Source organism: Rhinolophus hipposideros, assembly GCF_964194185.1.
Source record: "Rhinolophus hipposideros genome assembly, chromosome: 10".
NCBI lineage: Eukaryota > Metazoa > Chordata > Mammalia > Chiroptera > Rhinolophidae > Rhinolophus > Rhinolophus hipposideros.
The window spans coordinates 47,636,710-47,656,478 of NC_138056.1; the positions used below are offsets into that span (position 1 = coordinate 47,636,710).

Below are 19,769 nucleotides of genomic sequence, written 5' to 3' on the forward strand. Positions count from 1 at the left end.
AAATATTCAGATTATTAAAAGAGAGAAATTATGAGCCAAGAATAATATATCCAGCAAAGATATCCTTTAGATATGAAGGAGAAATAAAGACATTTCCAGACATACAGAAGCTGAGGGAATTTTCTAACACGACCTGCACTACAAGAAATACTGAAGGAAGCTATTCGACCAACATCAATAGGGATAATTTGTGGCAACCAAAACATAAAAGGGGGGAGAGTAAAGGCCTGAACTGGAATATGGGGATGGAAAAAGTAAGCAGGCTAAAGAAAATGGAATACTCTATAAATATCAAAGTTTCTTTTACATAAACTTAATGGTAACCACTAAAAAAAAATTGAGAACTGAAATATATACTGTAATAAAAAAAGAAGAAACACAGGGATAAATCATAGAATACCACCACACAGAAATAATAGACAACAAAAAAAGGCAAAGAAACAATGGAGACACAGCCTTACCAGAAAACTAAAGCTAGAATGACAGGAAATCCTCTCGCATATCAATAATCACCCTAAATGTAAATAGACTGAACTCACCATTAAAAAGGCAGAGTAGCAGATTGGATCAAACAACTAAACCCAACCATATGCTGCCTCCAAGAGACACATATCAGCTAAAGGACAAACATAGACTCAAAGTGAAAGGGTGGAAATTGACACTCCAAGCAAATGGTATTTCGAAAAAATCAGGTATAGCCATACTGATATCACATGAAACAGACTTCAGGATAAAAAAGGTAACAAGAGACAAAGATGGACATTTCATAATGATAAAGGGGACTATACAACAAGAAGACATAACAGTCATCAATATTTATGCCCTCAATCAGGGAGCACCGAAATATACCAAGCAACTACTAACAGAACTAAAGGGAGAAATTGACCAAAACATAATTATACTAGGGGACTTAGATTCATCATTGACAGCTATGGATAGATCATCCAAACAGCAAATAAATAATGAAATAGGTGCCCTAAATGACACATTAGATGAAATGGACATAACTGACATATATAGAGCACTTCATCCTAAAACATCAGACTATACATTTTTCTCTAGTGTACGTGGAACATTCTCAAGGATAGACCATGTATTGGGACATAAAACTAGCCTGAGCAAATTTAAGAAGGTGGAAATCATACCAAGCATATTCTCTGATAACAAGGCGTTCAAATTGGATATCAACTGCAAAGAGAAAGCAGAAGAAACCACAAATACGTGGAGATTAAACAACATACTTTTAAAGAACGAGTGGGTCAAAGAAGAAATAAGAGGAAAGATCAAAAGACAATAGAAACAAATGAGGATGAAAATACATCCTACCAAAATTTTTGGGATGCAGCCAAAGCAGTTTTCAGAGGGAACTTTATATCATTACAGGTCTATCTCAAGAAACAAGAAAAATCCCAAATAAATAACCTCATGTTACACCTTAACGAACTAGAAAATAGAAAAGGACAAATGAAACCCAAGGTCAGCAGAAGAAAGGAAATAGTAAAAATCAGAGCAGAACTAAATGAAATAGAGAACAAAAAGACAATAGGAGAAATTAATGTGACAAAGAGCTGGTTCTTTGAAAAGATTAACAAAATTGACAAACCCTTGGCTAGACTCACTAAGATAAAAAGAGAAAGGACACTAATAAACAAAATCAGAGATGAAAGAGGAGAAGTTATCACGGATGCCACAGAAATACAAAGGATCATCCAAGAACACGATGAAGGACTGTATGCCACCAATTCAATAACCTAGGAGAAATGGACAAGTTCTTAGAAACATGTAGCCTTCCTAGGCTGAATCATGAAGAAATGGAAAATCTAAATAGGCCAATCACCAGTAAGGAAATTGAATAAGTCATCTGAAACCTTCCCAAAAGCAAAAATCCGGGACCAGATGGCTTCACTAGTGAATTCTTCCAAACCTTCAAAGAGGATCTAATACCTGTCCTACTCAAACTGTTCCCCAAAATTGGAGAAGAGACAAGATTCCCTAACTCATATTATGAGGCCAACATTACCCTGATACCAAAACCTGGTAAGGATAACACAAAAAAAGAAAACTACAGACCAGTATCTCTGATGAATACAGATGCAAAAATCCTATACAAAATTCTAGCAAATAGAATGCAACAATACATTAAAACGATTATTCATCACAACCAAGTGGGTTTTATGCCAGGGGCACAAGGATGGGTCAACATATGCAAATCCATCAATGTGATACATCACATAAACAAAACAGGACAAAAATCATATGATTACATCAATTGATGCAGAAAAAGCGTTTGACAAGATACAACATCCATTTATGATTAAACCACTTAATAAAGTAGGTATAAAAGGAAAACACCTTAACATAATAAAGGCCATATGTGACAAATCCTCAGCTAATATAATTAACGGTGAAAAACTGAAGCCCTTTGCTCTATGTTCAGGAACATGCCAGGGCTGTCCCCTACCAGCTCTGCTTGATTGCTCTGGAAGTCCTCGCCAGAGCAGTCAGGCAAGAGAAAGAAATACAAGGTATCCAAATTGGGAATGAAGAAGTTAAACTGTCACTCTTTGCAGATGACATGATGCTATATATAGAAAACCCTAAAGACTCCACCAAAAAGCTATTAGAAAGAATCAATGAATACAGTAAAGTTTCTTGCTACAAAACCAACATACAAAAGTCCATTGCATTCCTATATACTAACAATGAAATCTCAGAAAAAGAAATAAAAAAACAATTTATTTTGCAATTGCAACAAAAAGAATAAAATACCTAGGAATAAACTTAACCAAGGATGTGAAAGACCTATACGCTGAAAACTAAGACATTTTTAAAAGAAACTGAAGAAGACACAAAGAAATGGAAAGACATTCCGTGCTCATGGATTGGAAGAGTCCACATAGTTAAAATGGCTGTATTACCCAAAGCAATACACAGATTTAATGCAATCCCCATCAAAATCCCAATGGCATTTTTTAAAGATACAGAACAATCATCAGATTTCTATGAAACCACAAAAGACCCCGAATAGCCAAAGCAATCTTAAGAAAAAAGAACAATACTGGAGGTATCACACTCCCTGACTTTAGCTTATACTACAGGGCTACAATAATCAAAACAGCATGGTACTGGCAGAAAAACAGACACATAGACCAATGGAATAGAACTGAGAACCCAGAAATAAACCCACATAAATACGGACAGATAATTTTTGACAAAGAAGCAAAAAACATACACTGGAGAAAAGACAGCCTCTTTAATAAATAGTGCTGGCAGAATTGGATAGCCATGTGCACAAGAATAAAACTGGACTGCTATCTGTCACCACGTACCAAAATTAATTCAAAATGGATCAAAGACTTAAGTGTAAGACCTGAAACAATACACTGCATAGAAGAAAACAGGTACTAAATTTATGGACCTTGGGTTCAAAGAGCATTTTATGAATTTGACTCCAACAGCAAGGGAAGTAAACACTAGAATAAATGAATGGGACTATATCAAACTTAAAAGCTTCTGCACAGCAAAAAGAAACCATTGACAAAATAAAGAGGCAACCAACTGAATGGGAGAAGATTTTTGCAAACAGTGCTTCTGTTAAGGGGCTAATATCCAAAATATACAAAGAACTCATACAACTCAACAGCAAAAAAAAAACAAACATTGAAAAATGGGCAGAGGACCTGAAGAGACATTTCTCCAAAGAGGACATACAAATATCAAATAGACATATGAAAAAATGTTCAACATCACTAATCATGAGAAATGCAAATAAAAACCACTATCATCAACAAGACAAATAGTAAGGAGTGTTGGAGAGGCTGTGGAGAAAAAGGAACCTTCATACACTGTTGGTGGGAATGCAGACTGGTGCAGCCGGTATGAAAGGCAGTGTGGAGGTTCCTCAAAAAATTACAAGTAGAATCATCATATGATCCAGCAATCCCTCTCCTGGGTATCTACCAAAAAAATCTGGAAACATTTATCCATAAAGACACATGTGCTCCAATGTTCATTGCAGCTTTATTTATGGTGGCCAAGACATGGAAACAACCAAAACTTCCTTCCATAGATGAATGGATAAAGAAGTTGTGGTATATGTACACAATGGAATACTATTTGGCGGTAAGAAAAGATGAAATAGGAACATTTGTGACAACATGGATGGATCTTGAGAATATAATGCTAAGCGAAATAAGTCAGACAGAAAAAGTAGAGAACCATATGATTTCACTGATATGTGGTATATAAACCGAAAACAGCAAAAGAACAAGACAAACAACTGAAAGAACAAAAACTCATAGACACAGACAATAGTTTAGGGATTACCAGAGGGTAAGGGGGTTGGGAGGTGGGAGATGAGGGTAAAAGGATCAAATATATGGTGATGGAAAGAGAACTGAGTCTGAGTGGTGAACACACAATGTGAGATATAGATAATATATTACAGAATTGTACACCTGAAATCTATGTAACTTTACTAACAATTGTCACCCCAATAAACTTAAAAAAAATTAAAAAGTGAAAAGGGAAGCTACAGAGAGGGAGAAGATATTTGCAGCATGTATACAGAGAGTGCCAAAAAATTATACACATTTTAAGAAAGGAAAAACGAGTATTAAAATTGTAATAATACATACGGATAACAAAAGATGAATACAAGTCACATTTGACTTCTGCAATTACAAGAGGTGCTCAAAGTGGTTACCATCAGCGTCCAGACACTTCTGATTATGGCTAACTACTGCTTGAGCAATGCTGACCAAAGTGTCTACTTGTATATATTTTTTGGCACCCCCGGTATTTAACAAAGAATCATGTCAAGAATATATTATAGAAAGAACCTGTTCAAATCGGTAAGAAAAAGGCCGATGATCCAATCTAAAAAATGGGCAAAATACTTGAATAGGCAGGTTACAAAAGAGGACATCCAAGTGGTTAGGAAACATGGAAGGTGCTCAGGCTCAGTAGACTTAAAGGAAATGGAAGTTAAAACCCCAATTCATTACCATTTCATACCAACCAGAATGGCTAAAACAAACAAACCAGAATAGCTGACTATACTAAGTTGTGAGTGTTCACAAAAACATTGGACAACAAGAACTCACTTAGGCTGGTGGAAGTCTAAATTGGAAACCACTTTGCAAAACTGAGAGTATTTATGAAAGATGAACACATGCATACTCTATAACACAGTAGTTCAGGTTTTGGGTAGATCCTCAACAGAAATGCACACATATGTTCACTGAAAGATACATACGAGAACATAGCAATACTACTCATAATGGCCCACACTGAAAACAACCCAAATTTCCACCAGCAGTAAAAATGATAAATAAATTGCAGCATATTTATACAATAGACTACCAGAGCAATAAGAAGGAAAGAACTGTTGTTTCACCTAATAAATGATGCATTTTATAATGAATGAAAGAAGCCAGGCACAAAAGAGAACATAGTGTATTACTCCATTTTTGTGAATTTCAAAAACAGGCACTATAATCCTATAGTTTTAGAAATCAGAATAGTGGTTACCAATTTGGGGGTCAGGAGACTTTTGGAGTCTTGGTGCTGGTTTATTTCTTGTTCAGGATACTGATTATATAGGTGAAAATTCATCGAGTTGTGTACCTATGCATTTTTTCAGTATGAATATTCTATTGCAATAAAATTTTTACTAAATTTATTTTAAAACATGGATTTTGAGATTCTAATTTTAAATTGATAAAAGATTCACATTATTGAAAATTCAAAAATATAAAAGGGAAATAGTTAAAAGGTCTCCTTTCCACCTCTGTGACCCAGCAGCCGTCCAGTTCTCTCACAGGCAGCCAATGATGTAAGTATTTTTGTGCATCCTTTTAGAGATATTTTTTTGGATATACAAGCAAACACACACACACACACACACACACACACACACACACCTGTTGTTTTTTTTAATGTATGGCATACCTACCCTTTTTAAATGTATGATAATATTCTGAACACATTATTGTACAGTTTGCTTTATCATTTATTTTAAAGACCTTTCCATATCAGTACATAAGGAAGGTCCTTACTCCTTTCTACAGCTGCATAATGTGCTATCTTATGGATGTTCCATGATTTATTTAACAAGTCCTCCCTCTTGATGGGGATTTAAGTTTGATCATTTCCAGTTGAGAAACTTCCTTGACCCTGATATATGTTGTATTAAATATCTCTTTTTCCGGGCTTCATTTTAACTTTTTAACAGCAGCTTGCACAAGTTGATATGTAGTAAAGCAATACTTTACATGAAAGGTACAAGTAGAAAAAAATTTTATTTCTACTTCTCAATTCTTAAAAGGAAGACTGTCGAAATAATTACAGAATTTTAAAGCTAGGAGGGCTGGAAGAGTACTGAGTTTCCTTGCAATTGATTTCTTTAAGATTCTGACGAAAGCTAAGGACTCTCTCAGAAAAATGTGCACATGTAAAATTTTGCACATAAATGTTGGGGTTGATAGACCCTGTGAAATTCCTTTATGGGTTTTAGATTAAGAATCTGCTATCTAGTATAGCCCCATCAATTTAAAAATTGGGAAACTGAGGGCCAGGATGGGAGGCGAGTCTCAAAACAAATTCATTGCAGGACCCAGTCACTTGTATTCAATATTCCCTCTCCTTTCATCGGTTGTGCCACAGCCCAGACTGCAAGGGGAGCTGCACATTCCTTCCCAGGAGAAGTTCATTTTGCAGTTATGGTAACCTGAGAGAAAAATAGCAAACAGGTTTATATGAAAGATTGATATTTTTTTTCAAATATCAAGATGGTATGATTAGAATTTCTTGTATAATACTTTGATTTTTCTTCTTTCTCTTTTTGTTTCCTCTTCAGCCCAAGAAGAAGAAGGCAAAAGTGGAAGTGAGACCCATTAATTTGGGGACAGATTATGAATATGGGGTTTTAAACATTCACCTAACTGCATATGACATGGCCCTGGCAGAGAGTTATGCCCAATATGTTCACAATCTCTGCAATCGTCTCTCCATTAAAGTCGAGGAAAGGTATGAAATGTTCTTGGTGTCGGTAGCATGCTCAGTTTTGTTCTTAAATGAAGTTTTGAGATATAATTCACATGTTGTAAAATTCAGCCTTTTTACGGATATAGTTTACCACAATCTAAATATAGAACAGTTCTATTAACCCCAAAATTTCCCTAGTGCCCAGGTGTAGTCAGTCTCCTCCCATCCCCCTCAAGTCCTTGGCAAACCACCAATTGATTTTCTGTCTCTGTTTTGTAAAGTTCTCCAGAACATGCTGGAAGTAGAGTCATACAGAATGTAGTTGTTTGCGTCTGGCCTCTTTCACTCAGCACAATGCCTTTAAAATTCATCCTTGTTCTTGCAAGTATTTGATTACTGAGCAGTATTCCATTAAATGGTGGACCTTAACTGGCTTATCCATTTACCAGTTGATGTACATTTGGATTGTTTCCAATTTATTGGTTATGAATAAAGCTGCTATAATCATTTTCATACAGGTTGTGTGGGTCATATCATATGTCTTCTCTTGGATACCTAAGACTAGGATTTTGGGTTGTATGGTGAATGTATGTTTAACTTCGTAAGAAACCACAAAACTGTTTTCCAAAGTGGCTGCACCATTTTGTATTCCCACCAGCAACGTAACAGAGTTCCAGTAACTCTTTACCCTGGTCAGCACTTGGTATTATCAAATTTTTAAAAAGCTATTCTAATAGATTTATAGTGGTATCTCATAGTGATTTTAATTTTCATTTCCCTAATAAATAATGATGTTGAACATCTTTTCATGTGCTTATTTGCCTTCTGCATATCATCTTTGATGACATATTCAAATCTTTTGTCTATTTTTAAAATTGGGGTTTTTTTTAAATGACTGAGTTATTAAAGTTTTTAAAATTTATTTTTGGATACTAATTTTTTTTTCAGTATGTGTTTTGCAAGTATTTTCTCCCTGTGTATGATTTATCTGGTCATCTTCTTATCTGAGTCTTTTGGAGAGCAGAAGTTTAAGTTTGATAAAGTTCAATTTATCAATTATTTATTTATTTATTGTTCATGCTTTTTGGTGTCATATCTAAGAAATCTTTACCTAACCCAGATCACAAAGATATTCTCCTATGTTTTCTTCTAGAAATTCTATAATTTTAAGTTTTACATTTAGGTCTGCGATCATTTTGAGTTATTCTCATATATGGTATGAAATGTGGGTCTAAGTTGTTTTGGTTTTGTTTGTTTTTTCCTATATAGGTATCCAATTGGTCGAGCACCATTTGTTAAAAAGATTTTCTTTCTCCACTGAATTGTCTTAGCACCTTTTGAAAGTCAATTAAGCATGTATGTATAGGTCTATTTCTGTACTCTATTCTATACAGTGATTTATACATTGTATACATTTATACAGTGATTTATACCCTAAATCTATACATTGATTTATATATCTGTGCTTACATCAATACCACACTATTTTGATTACTGTAGCTTGATTACTGAAACTACAAATTTGTTCTTTTTCAAAATTATTTTGGCTAGTCTAGGTCCTTTGGTTTTTCACAGAAATTTTAGAGTTAGTTTGTTGATTTCTACAGAAAGCAGCCTGATAGAATTTTGTTGGAATTGTTTTGAATCTGTAGATCAATTTGAGAATTGACATTTTATATATTTTAATTCCCCAGATCCATTAATATGGTTTCTCTCCCCCCATTTATTTAGATATTCTTTGCCTGTTCTGCTTTTCATTTACTCTATGGTTTTGTTGGAAAACTGTAATGGAGGAGACCTAAAATTTATAACCACCTATTCCAGGCCAGGCACTTCACATATCTTATCTCAGTGTTTCAGAAAGTGTGGAATGCCCTGTGATTTGCTTTAAATAATATGGAATCAGAGGGTGAGAAATTTCATCCCCTTTCAATTCTCATTTAACCTAATTCTGTCAAGGAGAAATTCTTCAGGTGGTTCTGGTATGTCCTTGACATCACTCTAGCACTTCCTAATATTTACAACAGAGAAGGGACCTCTGGCTCAGAATCTTTGCTAGCACTAGTATCCAGCTAGAATTTTATAACATTTTTTTTTGTCTTCATTGTATTTATTTTTAACTACTTTTTATTCGTGACCGCTCATACTGGTTTTCCATTTATAGTAATATAAAGTCAAGATATAATTAACAAGATATAATTTACATTCAGTAAAAATTCACACTTTTAGTGAACAGTTTCTATGAATTTGGACAAATGCACACAGTAAATACCATCATAATAAAGATCTAGAACATTTCCATCATCCTAAGAAGTTCCCTCCTGACTTTGTAGTCAATCCCTCCTCCTATCCCCAGTCCCTGGCAACTACTGATCTAGTTTTTTGTCCCTATAGTTTTGCCTTTTCCAGAAGGTCATATAAGTGGAATCAGACAGTATTTTTCCCTGTGAGTCTGGCTTCTTTCACTTAGGATAATGTATTTGAGATTCATCCATGTTGCCAGTATCAAGTCATTTGTTCCTTTTTGTTGCTGATGAGCATTTCACTGAATGGATATATGCTTGTTTATCCATTCACCAGCTGATGGACATTTGTGTTGTTTCCAGTTTTTGACAATTATGAATAAAGCCACTATAAACACATACAGGTTTTTGTGAAAACATAAGTTTACTAGAAGTGCGATTGCTGGGTCAAATGGTAAGTGTAGTGTATGTTTAAATTTATAGGAGACTGCCAAACTGTTTTCCAAAGTGGCTGTACATTTTTTTCTCTCATCAGAAACAGGAGTTCCAATTGCTCCACATCTCAAGTTTCTTTTTAAATTAATTTTTAAGTGAGTGGATTTACACTTGATCTTAGCCAAAAGGCCGAGAAGTGATAAGTGAGTGGATTTAAAGAAAAATATTTAATAAATATAATGATATTTTGATTGGTTTGTCACTGTGACAAGATAATACATGGCCTAGTATGTGGATATGGCAAAAATTCTACTTTCTTCCTCACTAGATAGATATTAGTATATTCCCAGTGTACAGATAAGGAAACCAAGGCTCAGAATGGCCAAAAAACACATAACTAGTAAGTGGCCTGGATTTAAGCCATTTCTGCCTCTTCCAGTATTTTTAATCACATAGGGTCTTATTTTAAGTCCTCAAGCCAAATGTGAACTTTTGAACCTTTATAACTTAGAGTATAACTGTGCTAAATGTGCTATTTGGAAGATTGGATAATAAGGTGTGATTTTAGCTCTTACTGCTGATAGTACTTCAATTGTTTCAGGCCTAAAGATGTGTTTTATCTTTTCCTGATGCCCCAGAGAGTTGGTTGCTCTTTGAGCACTTGGCATATACCTCTGTCATGTCACTTAGTGCTTTGGGCTATAATGATCTATTCTTGTGTCGGCTCCCCTCCTCACTGTCTAGGCAGAGACTGTGCTCTATTTTGTCAGCACCCAGCCGAGGGTCTTCCTGCCACCTGGGGGACATTAAGCCACTGTTGAAAGAATGACAGGTTCTTGAATATGATTATACAGTCCGTTTGTGTGGTATACATTTCCTAAAGTTTAATGGCTGCTTTTAATTATTAATTAATTAAAAACTATTGATTGAGCCTCTTCTTGCTATGTAGTTGGCATTTTACTAGACATTCTGACTAGAGGATACGAAGGTGAATAGCCCTGATTTCAGGGAGTGTGTATGTATATGCAGGCACACAAACACACACAGGAATAATTATAACATAATGTGCAAGGTGGTAGTGAAAAATAAAGTGCAGTGTCAGTTCAAGGAGGCAGAGTAATATAATAAGTTAGAGCACTGCTTCTCAAAGTACCGCTCCACAAAGATATCGCAAGCTGATGCCAAAATGTGCATTAATGCTTTACTTCCTTCATCAAGAAAGTCTTGCTGTTGAAAAAAAAATGTTGGCTGAATTAAATAGTGTATTTCGTCACTGTTGCATACTCCTTATCTTGTCCTGGATTGATACCAAACAGTGTGCTCACCAGCAGCTTATCTATGACCACACTTTTGAGTAACAGAGTACAAGATCTAGAATCAAACTTCCTGATTTGTATTCTCGTTCTACCAGCTATTGGCAGTATGACCTTGGAAATTCTGAACCTCAGTTTCCTCATCTGTATAATGGGGATGATGATTTTCTAATTTCTTTGAGTTCTGAAAATTAAATAAGATAGTATGTGATAGCACTTAACAGAGAGACTGGCACATTGTAACACTCTAAATAATCATTAATAATGAAGAGATTTCTTTTTTTCAGCTGGCAGGAATTAGGGGAAGCTTCTCAGAGGTTGTGGTGGCAAAGAGGCATTAAATGTCATTCACAGAATGTTATCATACCTACAGTGGATCTAGTGTTTTAAATTTTCAGAAGGACTTTTTAAAAGGTGCTGTTTTTAAACCTGGCTATCAAAAGCTTTGACTGCATTTGAGCAAAGACAGGAAGGCAATAGCATTTGTTGAGCATGTACTATCAGCCAGCCGCTCTGCTAAGTACTTTTTTTGTATAATTCAAAACAAGTTATATAACTCAAACAAGCGCTTTGTACATCGTGAATCAAAGCTTGACTCTGGAGCCAGACTGCCTGTGTTTTACTCTTGCTTTGCTGCATTCTTATTGTGTGGCCTTGGGCAGTTTACTTAAACCCTTTGTGTTTAAGTTTTCTCATCTGTATAATGGGGTTAATAAAAGTACCTACTTAAAAAGGCTATAGTAAAAATTAAGGGAATTAATATATTTAAAGTGCTTACAACAGCTCTCAGCAAATCTTGGCTGCCATTATTATTATCATTATTATTATTATTATTATTTATTAAAGCTTGCCTATAGTCATACACCTAATAAATGGCAAGGTCACTTTTTTTTTTTTTTTTGTAATTCTCAGTTCCTCCTAACTGGTTCTCCACACAGTTTTCAGTGTGATCTTTCTAGAATGGAAATATGATCATGTCACCCGAGTGCTTGAAACCCTTCCATGGCTTCCCATTCCTTTAGGATCAAAATTAAAGTTCCTCGCATGGCTTACTAGGTGCCCCACGGCCTGGGCTTTCCTCTCTTGCCTTCACTCATAATTCCCTCTCCCTCTCCCTCCAATTACACTGGCTTTGTTTTTGTCCCTTCCTACCTAAGAACCTTTGCATATGCTCTCTAGAGCTGATAATGCTCTTTCCCCTTCATTTAACTAACCCCTATTTTTTTCCTTAGGTTTCATCTTCAATGTCACTTCTTCAGATACCCTCATTAAGTTAGGTCCTATGTTATATATTTAGTAGAAGTGAAGGTTACATAACTTCCCTGTCATAGCACTCATTTCTTAACTCTTGTAATTACTTAACCTTTCATTGATCTTCCTTATTAGAGTCTAAGATCTGTAAGGCAAGGATTATTTGTCTTCATCAGCAGTCTAACCTTACAACCTTGCCTGGTACCTGACACATAGTAGGTACTGAATAAATATTTGTTGACTTGGATTGAGTTCCAATAGGTATGGACATGATTCCTAGCACAGCAAAATGATGTGCTGCTTTTTGCCTCTTTCATGGCTCTTTGCTCCAAATAGCACAGAGCATAAAGAGATGTTTGTTTTCATCAACTCACTTCTCTGCATTGAGGTTTTTTTTCTTTCAGACCATCGTATTGCTAGGCATTCTCACTGCCCAGCTTTTCAGAGCTGAAATGATTTTATTTTCTACTGATTTTCATTTCATCATGATCCTTTTTTCCCTCTGGGAGTGGGGGAAGGGCTCTGACCTTGAGATGGCATTGGGCGAGGGAGCAGTGGTGCTGGCTTTTGTTCTATAAATGGTCTGCATTGCTGCAGCTGCAACTCACCCTGGAGAGGAAGGGGCCTCTTACTCAGTCCCTTAATCTACCTGCCTCCTTTGCTGAGCTATTGCCTGGAGGGATGGAAATCTTACTCATTTGGGAGAAGCTTCTAAGCTGATCTAGACCCCTGCTCTGTGGAGAGTAAAAAGCATCACTGTGTGCCACTCATTTCATTTTTTCAATCCACTTACATTGTTTAAAGTGTAGGTGTAACATATATAGTAGAGTCCACAGATCTAAGTTCCCTAGCACCCCAGCAGGCTCCCTTCTGTCCCATTTCAGGCAGCACCCCCAAAAGGTAGCATTATTTTGTCATGTTAGGTACACTCTTGAAATTCAGTTATTTCATTTCTTCCCTTCTGTTTTCACTATGTGATCATCCAAGTAATGTTTATTGTAGAAAATTTGGAAAGTACAGAAAAGTAGAGACACTAAAGGAAAATTACCTGTACTCTTACCTATTCTACTTTGAAATGACCCGAGTTCTCAGTGTTTATCAAACTGTGTCTGTTTTTTCTGTTGGTTCTCTTTGAGGGCCTCTCCTGCCTCCTTGCCTTTGTAGGTAACGGCTGCACTTTCTTGGAATGCCCTCTGGCAAACATCTCTGTTCTTTACATCTTGATAAAGCACTACTTCACCTATGAAGCCTTCCCTGAGGCCCCCACCCCTCTCTCCCTCTCTCCCTCTCTCTCTCTCTCTCTCTCTCTCTCTCTCTCTCTCTCTCTCTCTCTCTCTCTCTCTCTCTCGTCCCTATAATACTTGGTGCATACCTATTTGTGCCTCTGTCTTACTGTAGTGAAGATGTTTGTCTACTTATCTGTCCAAAACACTCTTAGCGAGCTCTTTTAAAGCTTAGGCTGCATATTGGCCACCTGAGTGCCTAGGACAGAACAGGCTCTCAGTAAATGTTTGTTGAATGAATGAATGAACAAATTGTGCTAAAGTATTGAAAAATAAAATGTATGCTCAGTGGCAGGAATTGACAATTCTCACTTTAGTCAGTCTTATCTGCAGTATGTCAAAAGAGAAAAACAGCACTTTAGAGTGCTTTTTACTTTCCTAAAAGCTTTTATAGTTATTGTACTTGATATTCCATAACAAGTCTATGAATATGTCATTTTTTTTCATGCAAGGAAGTTACTACCAGATTTGAATTGGAAGAGGCAATCAGAGATGCTGAAAAATGAGAGGGAATATTATTTAGGGAGGCTGCCTGGAAGAGTTTTGCAATACCTGCCATTTTACTCAGTTTATAAGAGCAAGGGAACTGGCATTTGTAGGCATACCATGTTTCCCCGAAAATAAGACCTAACCAGAAAATAAGCCCTAGCATGATTTTTCAGGAGGACATCCCCTGAACATAAGCCCTAATGCGTCTTCTGGAGCAAAACATATAAGACCCGGTCTTATTTTGGGGGAAACATGGTAGTATATGAGGCAAATTTATCTCTTTTAATCATTGCAACAACCCCATGAACTAAGTAGTAGTATCCTAATTTTATAGCTGAAGAATCTGAGACTCAAAATACTGAATTCGTTTGTCCAACGTCAAATAGGTAATAAGTGGCAGAAGCAACATTTAAATCCAGGACTGGCTGTCCTGTCTCTAATCCATTTTCCATTATACGAAACTTCCTTTTGTAGCAGTGCATCAGGAGAGGGCTGTGCCCCCTGCTGTTAATTAACGAAGCTTCATGTGGCATGAAACCTCAGGAATTCTACTGCTACCATTATTCCATTTGTCTTTAGTTTGAGGAACTTTTTCCTAAGATGAACACAACACTAACATATTACCGTGTAGTCGTCAGTCCTATCTCCTCTCCATACCTGATCCTCACATAATCTACTGATACAGGCCTAGACTGCCTCTCCTTCGTCTTTACACAGGAAGAAACGGAAGCACAGGGGGAAGTGACTTGCCTGAGTAAATACTGCTAGTAAGTGGCAGAGCCAAGATTTGACCCCAGGTCCAGTTTTCTCTTCACTGAAGCATGTACATCTGCTAAAGTTTATTATAGTAAGCATTGACTCTACTACAGTGGTTCTCAGCCTGGGGACATTTAACAGTGGTCTGGAGATCATTTTGATGGTCACTTGGGGAGAACTGCTGGCATCTGATGGGTAGAGGTTAGGATGTGTAGGCCAGGCCCCTGCAACAAAGAAATATCTGGTCTAAAATGTCAGTAGTGCTGAGGGTGAGAATTTCTGCCTTAAAACAACTGGGTTTCAGGCATCATTTCTCCAAAAAGAGAGGAAATACCCAAAGTGAGCCTCCAAAGCATACCTAGTAATGAGCTTGATTCTTTTTTGTGTATTATTTTAGGGATGATTTTTTTTTTAAATTAGTTTCAGGTGTACAAGGCAACGTAATAGACATTTACACCCCTCACAAAGTGATAACCCCCCTCGTCTACTACCCCTCTGCCATCGTACATAGCTGTTCCAGTATGAGCCTGATTCTTTTAGAATTGTCTGTTCTTTCGTAGCAGCAAATACTTATAAATCACCAGGTTTTATTCAGAGTGTTATATTAGGCAAAATTGGGGATACAGAAAGGCGTTAGACTTGGTCCGTCCCCTCAGGGAATGCAGACTTCTGGAGACTTGAGATCTGGTGACTTTGCTCTGGCTGCAGATAACGGCCCTACATTCCAGGAGCCCTGTGTGCAGTAGTGGCTGTATTCAGGGACCATCCTGACTGAAGTTGTGCTGCTGGCTTAAGAGAACCCTCACCATTGCTGACTCTTCCTTCCCACAGTTATGCCATGCCCACCAAAACCATGGAGGTGTTGCAACTGCAGGACCAAGGCAGCAAAATGTTCCTGGACTCAGTTCTTACCACCCATGAGCGAGTGGTGCAGGTAGGCACTCTGGAAGAAACTCGAAATTTATCTGCCTCTCCTGCTTCTTCTCTCTGTCCACTTTTCCTTCTCCTTCCATGCCTGTCTCGTCCTCTTGCCTGCCCTTTAAGTGATGACATTCTCCAGGTCTCAGTTCTTGATTGCTCTCTCTCTCTCCGTATGTGATACCTGCCCTCTATGCGTTCTCATTCATTCCCCTGGCCTCAGTGACCGTCATTATATACTGACAAGTCCCAGATACATATCTCCCGTCCTGATCTCTTGGTAGAGCTTCAAACCTGATATCCATGTGTCTACTGCACTTCTCCACTGGGATGTTCCACAGGTGCCCTACATTCAGTGTTTCTAGAACAAGTTAGAGGGACTGATGTTCCTGTTTTTCTATAATCCTCCCACCTTTGAGCCTAATGCTTGGAACTTCTTTGCTCTCTGCTACCCATTTATTCACCAAATTCAATAGCTTCTACCCCTAAAAATCTTTCAGATCCATCAACTTTGCTTTACCCTCGTACTAATGCGATCATGTCATTTTCCTGCGTAAAACCTTCAATGACTTTCCTTGAGCTCTAGCAGTGCTTCTCTGTCTTTTCACTGCAGAGACAGACGGGTGACAACCACAGTAAATGAGTGCCCAGAGCTATTAAAAATTTACACTTAACATCACCCCCATATTTAATAACAGTTTTATTCATATGTAATACAATTTACCCACTTGAAATGTACAATTAAATGACTTTTAGTACATTCAGTTATGCAACCGTCATCACAATCACTATTAGAACATTTTTCATCACCCCAAAAAGAAACTATCCATTAACAGTCACTCCTCTTTCCCCATCCCCCCAACTCCTAGAACTACTAATCTACTTTCCGCCTCTATGGTTTGACCTCTTCTGGACATTTCATTTAACTGGAATTGTACAACATATGGCCTTTTATGTCTGGCTTCTTTCACTTAGCATGTTTTCAAGGTTCATCCATGTGGTCACATGTATCAGTACTTCATTCCTTTTTATTGCCAAATAATATTCCAATGTATGGACATCATGGCTTTTTTTGATCCACTTAAGAAATATATCAGCAAGGTAATGAGAGGAATGTTAAGGTAGTAACACCTTAAACCTATGTTAATTTTTTAAATAATTAAAGTACTTACACAGTTTTGGGTTCTTTATTATCAGGAATAAATTATTTGAGATACATCTTATGACAGATCTAACTTGCCACTGAGGCCCACAGGATAGTTTGAACTCTTTAGATCAGCATCTAAGCACCTTCATGATTCTCCTTCTCATACCTCATTCATACTACCCACACACGGAACTAGTTTCAAGTCCCTAGTACGGTGCGATGCCTCCACGTTTTACTTAATACTGTTTCCTCTGCCTTGAAAACTCCCACTACTGTTGAATTCTCCCAGTTTACTGCTGTTTTTCTTCAAGACCACCAGACGTTACCTCTTTTGGAAGCTTCCTTTGACCTTAGGTGTTTCTCTAGTGGGTTTCTGCAGCCTCGTCCATGCCCTTCCACCACAGGTCTGATTCACTTCTGGATTCTCAGCACAGGATCCGACCCCAATCAGGTTCTGACCTATGTGGGTTAACCTGAGTTGAATCAAAAGTCATCCTGGACTTGGTAACCTCTTTGGTCCAGTTATGACATCCCCTGCCTACAGGAGCACATATTGGCCATGACCATCTCAGCAAGCAGACACCTTGGCAGATAGCAAGAGAAATCCTGTAGAGGCTGGGCTCTGAAACCCGCTCTGGGTATTAGGCCTCCATCCAAGGGACCTCGAGCTCTGCTGGAGCTGACGTTTGAGCCCATGCCGTCTTCCCAGTCACCCAGCTTTCAGTGCCTCTCTTACAGTACCTTCTTTCCTTTTGCAGATCAGCGATCTGAGTGCTACATTTGCAGAGATTTTCTTGGAAATAATCCAAAGCAATCTTCCTGAAGGAGTCAAACTGTCAGTGAAGGAGGTAGGTGCTAGTTTGAGAAGAGGCCCCCTGGTGGCCCACCTGTGCTCAAAATACAGTTAAGAATATCTAGAAACAAACAAATGTGGATCATTTTAGAAACTGGTTTTAGAAACAAATGTGGATCATTCAGCCCAGATACTAATCAGGAAATGTGTACAGGCTGGTATTACTGGCTCTTCAGGGATTATGCTTTACAAACCACAAGCTGAATTCTATCACAGCATCCTGATGTTAGGTGTGAGCCCTAACACCCCAAAATTCCTTCCCTTCAGGCAGTTATGTAGCAGAAAGAGCGTGGTTTAAGATCACATACAGTATAACGAATCAGAACACAAACAGGGAAATGTGATCTAGAGAGAAGTTTCCTGGATCTTCACAGCTTCACTGTAGCCTGACTGAATATATTCAGTAAAAAATGTCTGGCATTCTCTTTTTAAGTGCTTCTATTGTGATACTTATAGCATTTTGACATTAGTGCTTTGTAAGTCTGTCTTCTCTACCCAGACTATAAGTTCATTTAAGGCAGGGAGGAAGTCCAATTCAGCTTTGAATCCTTGGTACCCATTACAAGCCTGGTACATAATAGATACTCTTAATAAAAGTTCGTTTAATTTGATTCATTCTCTACAGAGCTGGCTGATGGATCCTTTTTTGATGCTGTACATATGTGAGTAACTGAAAGCTTTGCAGTAATTCCCATTTATTTTCTTTTTCTTCTCCCCAGCACACTGAAGAAGACTTCAAGGGACGGTTCAAAGCTCGGCCAGAGCTGGAAGAACTGATTGCCAAGTTGAACTAGCTCACTGTAGACTCTTTCATGGCAGCATTGGACATATTGAGTGTCAACAGGGAGAGCTTCCTGGGTGGTCAAAGTTAAGAAGGAAACCCTGACCCTTAGATATCTTAAATACACATCACAATAGCCAGGAATGCCTTCTCTCCTCTGTGGAGTAATGTTTGCCAATTGTCACCACTTTCCTTTGAGCCAATCCTTCATCTAATAAAAATATGCTGGTAATGAACAATTTATTGAGGTGAAATTTACTACCACAAAACTAACCATTTTAAAGTGAACAATTCAGTGGTATTTTATACAGTCACAATGCTGTGCAACTACCCCCTCTGTCTAGTTTTAAAACCTCATTGCCTGTTTTTATAAATAAAGGTTTACTGGAACACAGCCATGTTCATTCATTTACATATCGTCTATGGTTTCTTTCATGCTACAATGGCAATTGAGTGGTTGTGACAAAGACTGTAAAGCTAAAACATTTATTATGTGACCCTTTATAAAAAGTTTGTCAAACCCTGGGGCCGGCCCAGTGGCTCAGGCGGTTAGAGCTCCATGCTCCTAACTCCGAAGGCTGCCAGTTTGATTCCCACATGGGCCAGTGGGCTCTCAACCACAAGTTTGCTAGTTCAATTCTTCCAGTCCCGCAAGGGATGGTGGGCAGCGCCCCCTGCAACTAAGATTGAACAGGGCACCTTGAGCTGAGCTGCTGCTGAGCTCCCGGATGGCTCAGTTGGTTGGAGCGCATCCTCTCAACCACAAGGCTGCCGGTTCGACTCCCACAAGGGATGGTGGGCTGCGCCCCCTGCAACTAGCAACGGCAACTGGACCTGGAGCTGAGCTGCGCCCTCCACAACTAAGACTGAAAGGACAACAACTTGAAGCTGAAGGGAACCCTCCACAACTAAGATGGAAAGGACAACAACTTGACTTGGAAAAAAGGCCTGGAAGTACACACTGTTCCCCAATAAAGTCCTGTACCCCTTCCCCAATAAATAAATAAAAAATCTAAAAAAAAAAAAGTTTGTCAAACCCTGATCTAAGTCATTGGTCCTCGAACTTAAGCATAATCAGGATCACCTGGAGGGCTTTTTAAAACACCAGTGGCTAATCACTAATGTGTTATGAAGAGAATATAGAATTCTAAACATTTTTAAGACTTCCAATAAAACTTTTAAGAAAAGAGGTCTGTGGGAGTTCAGAGGATTCCTAGTATTGCATGTACCTTTCTGAAACTCCTGGTTCAGTCCTGAAGTTATTTCGGTTCCTTTGCCCTGGTCTTCAAAGGCAACAAGAGGAAATTCCGATT

General features: G+C 37.9%; 1 protein-coding gene across 1 annotated transcript in view; it reads left to right on the forward strand.

Annotated features, from left to right (window-relative positions):
* The window catches only part of MRPL48 (mitochondrial ribosomal protein L48), a 55,939-nt gene extending 36,290 nt beyond the window's left edge, over positions 1-19,649 (forward strand). Inside the window, exons 5-8 of the mRNA XM_081064987.1 lie at positions 6,860-7,029; positions 15,589-15,691; positions 17,581-17,670; positions 18,395-19,649. Coding sequence (XP_080921113.1) covers positions 6,860-7,029; positions 15,589-15,691; positions 17,581-17,670; positions 18,395-18,469 — 438 coding nt within the window. The 3' untranslated portion in view covers positions 18,470-19,649. The remainder of the gene's footprint in view (positions 1-6,859; positions 7,030-15,588; positions 15,692-17,580; positions 17,671-18,394) is intronic.
* Positions 19,650-19,769: the final 120 nt, after the last annotated feature.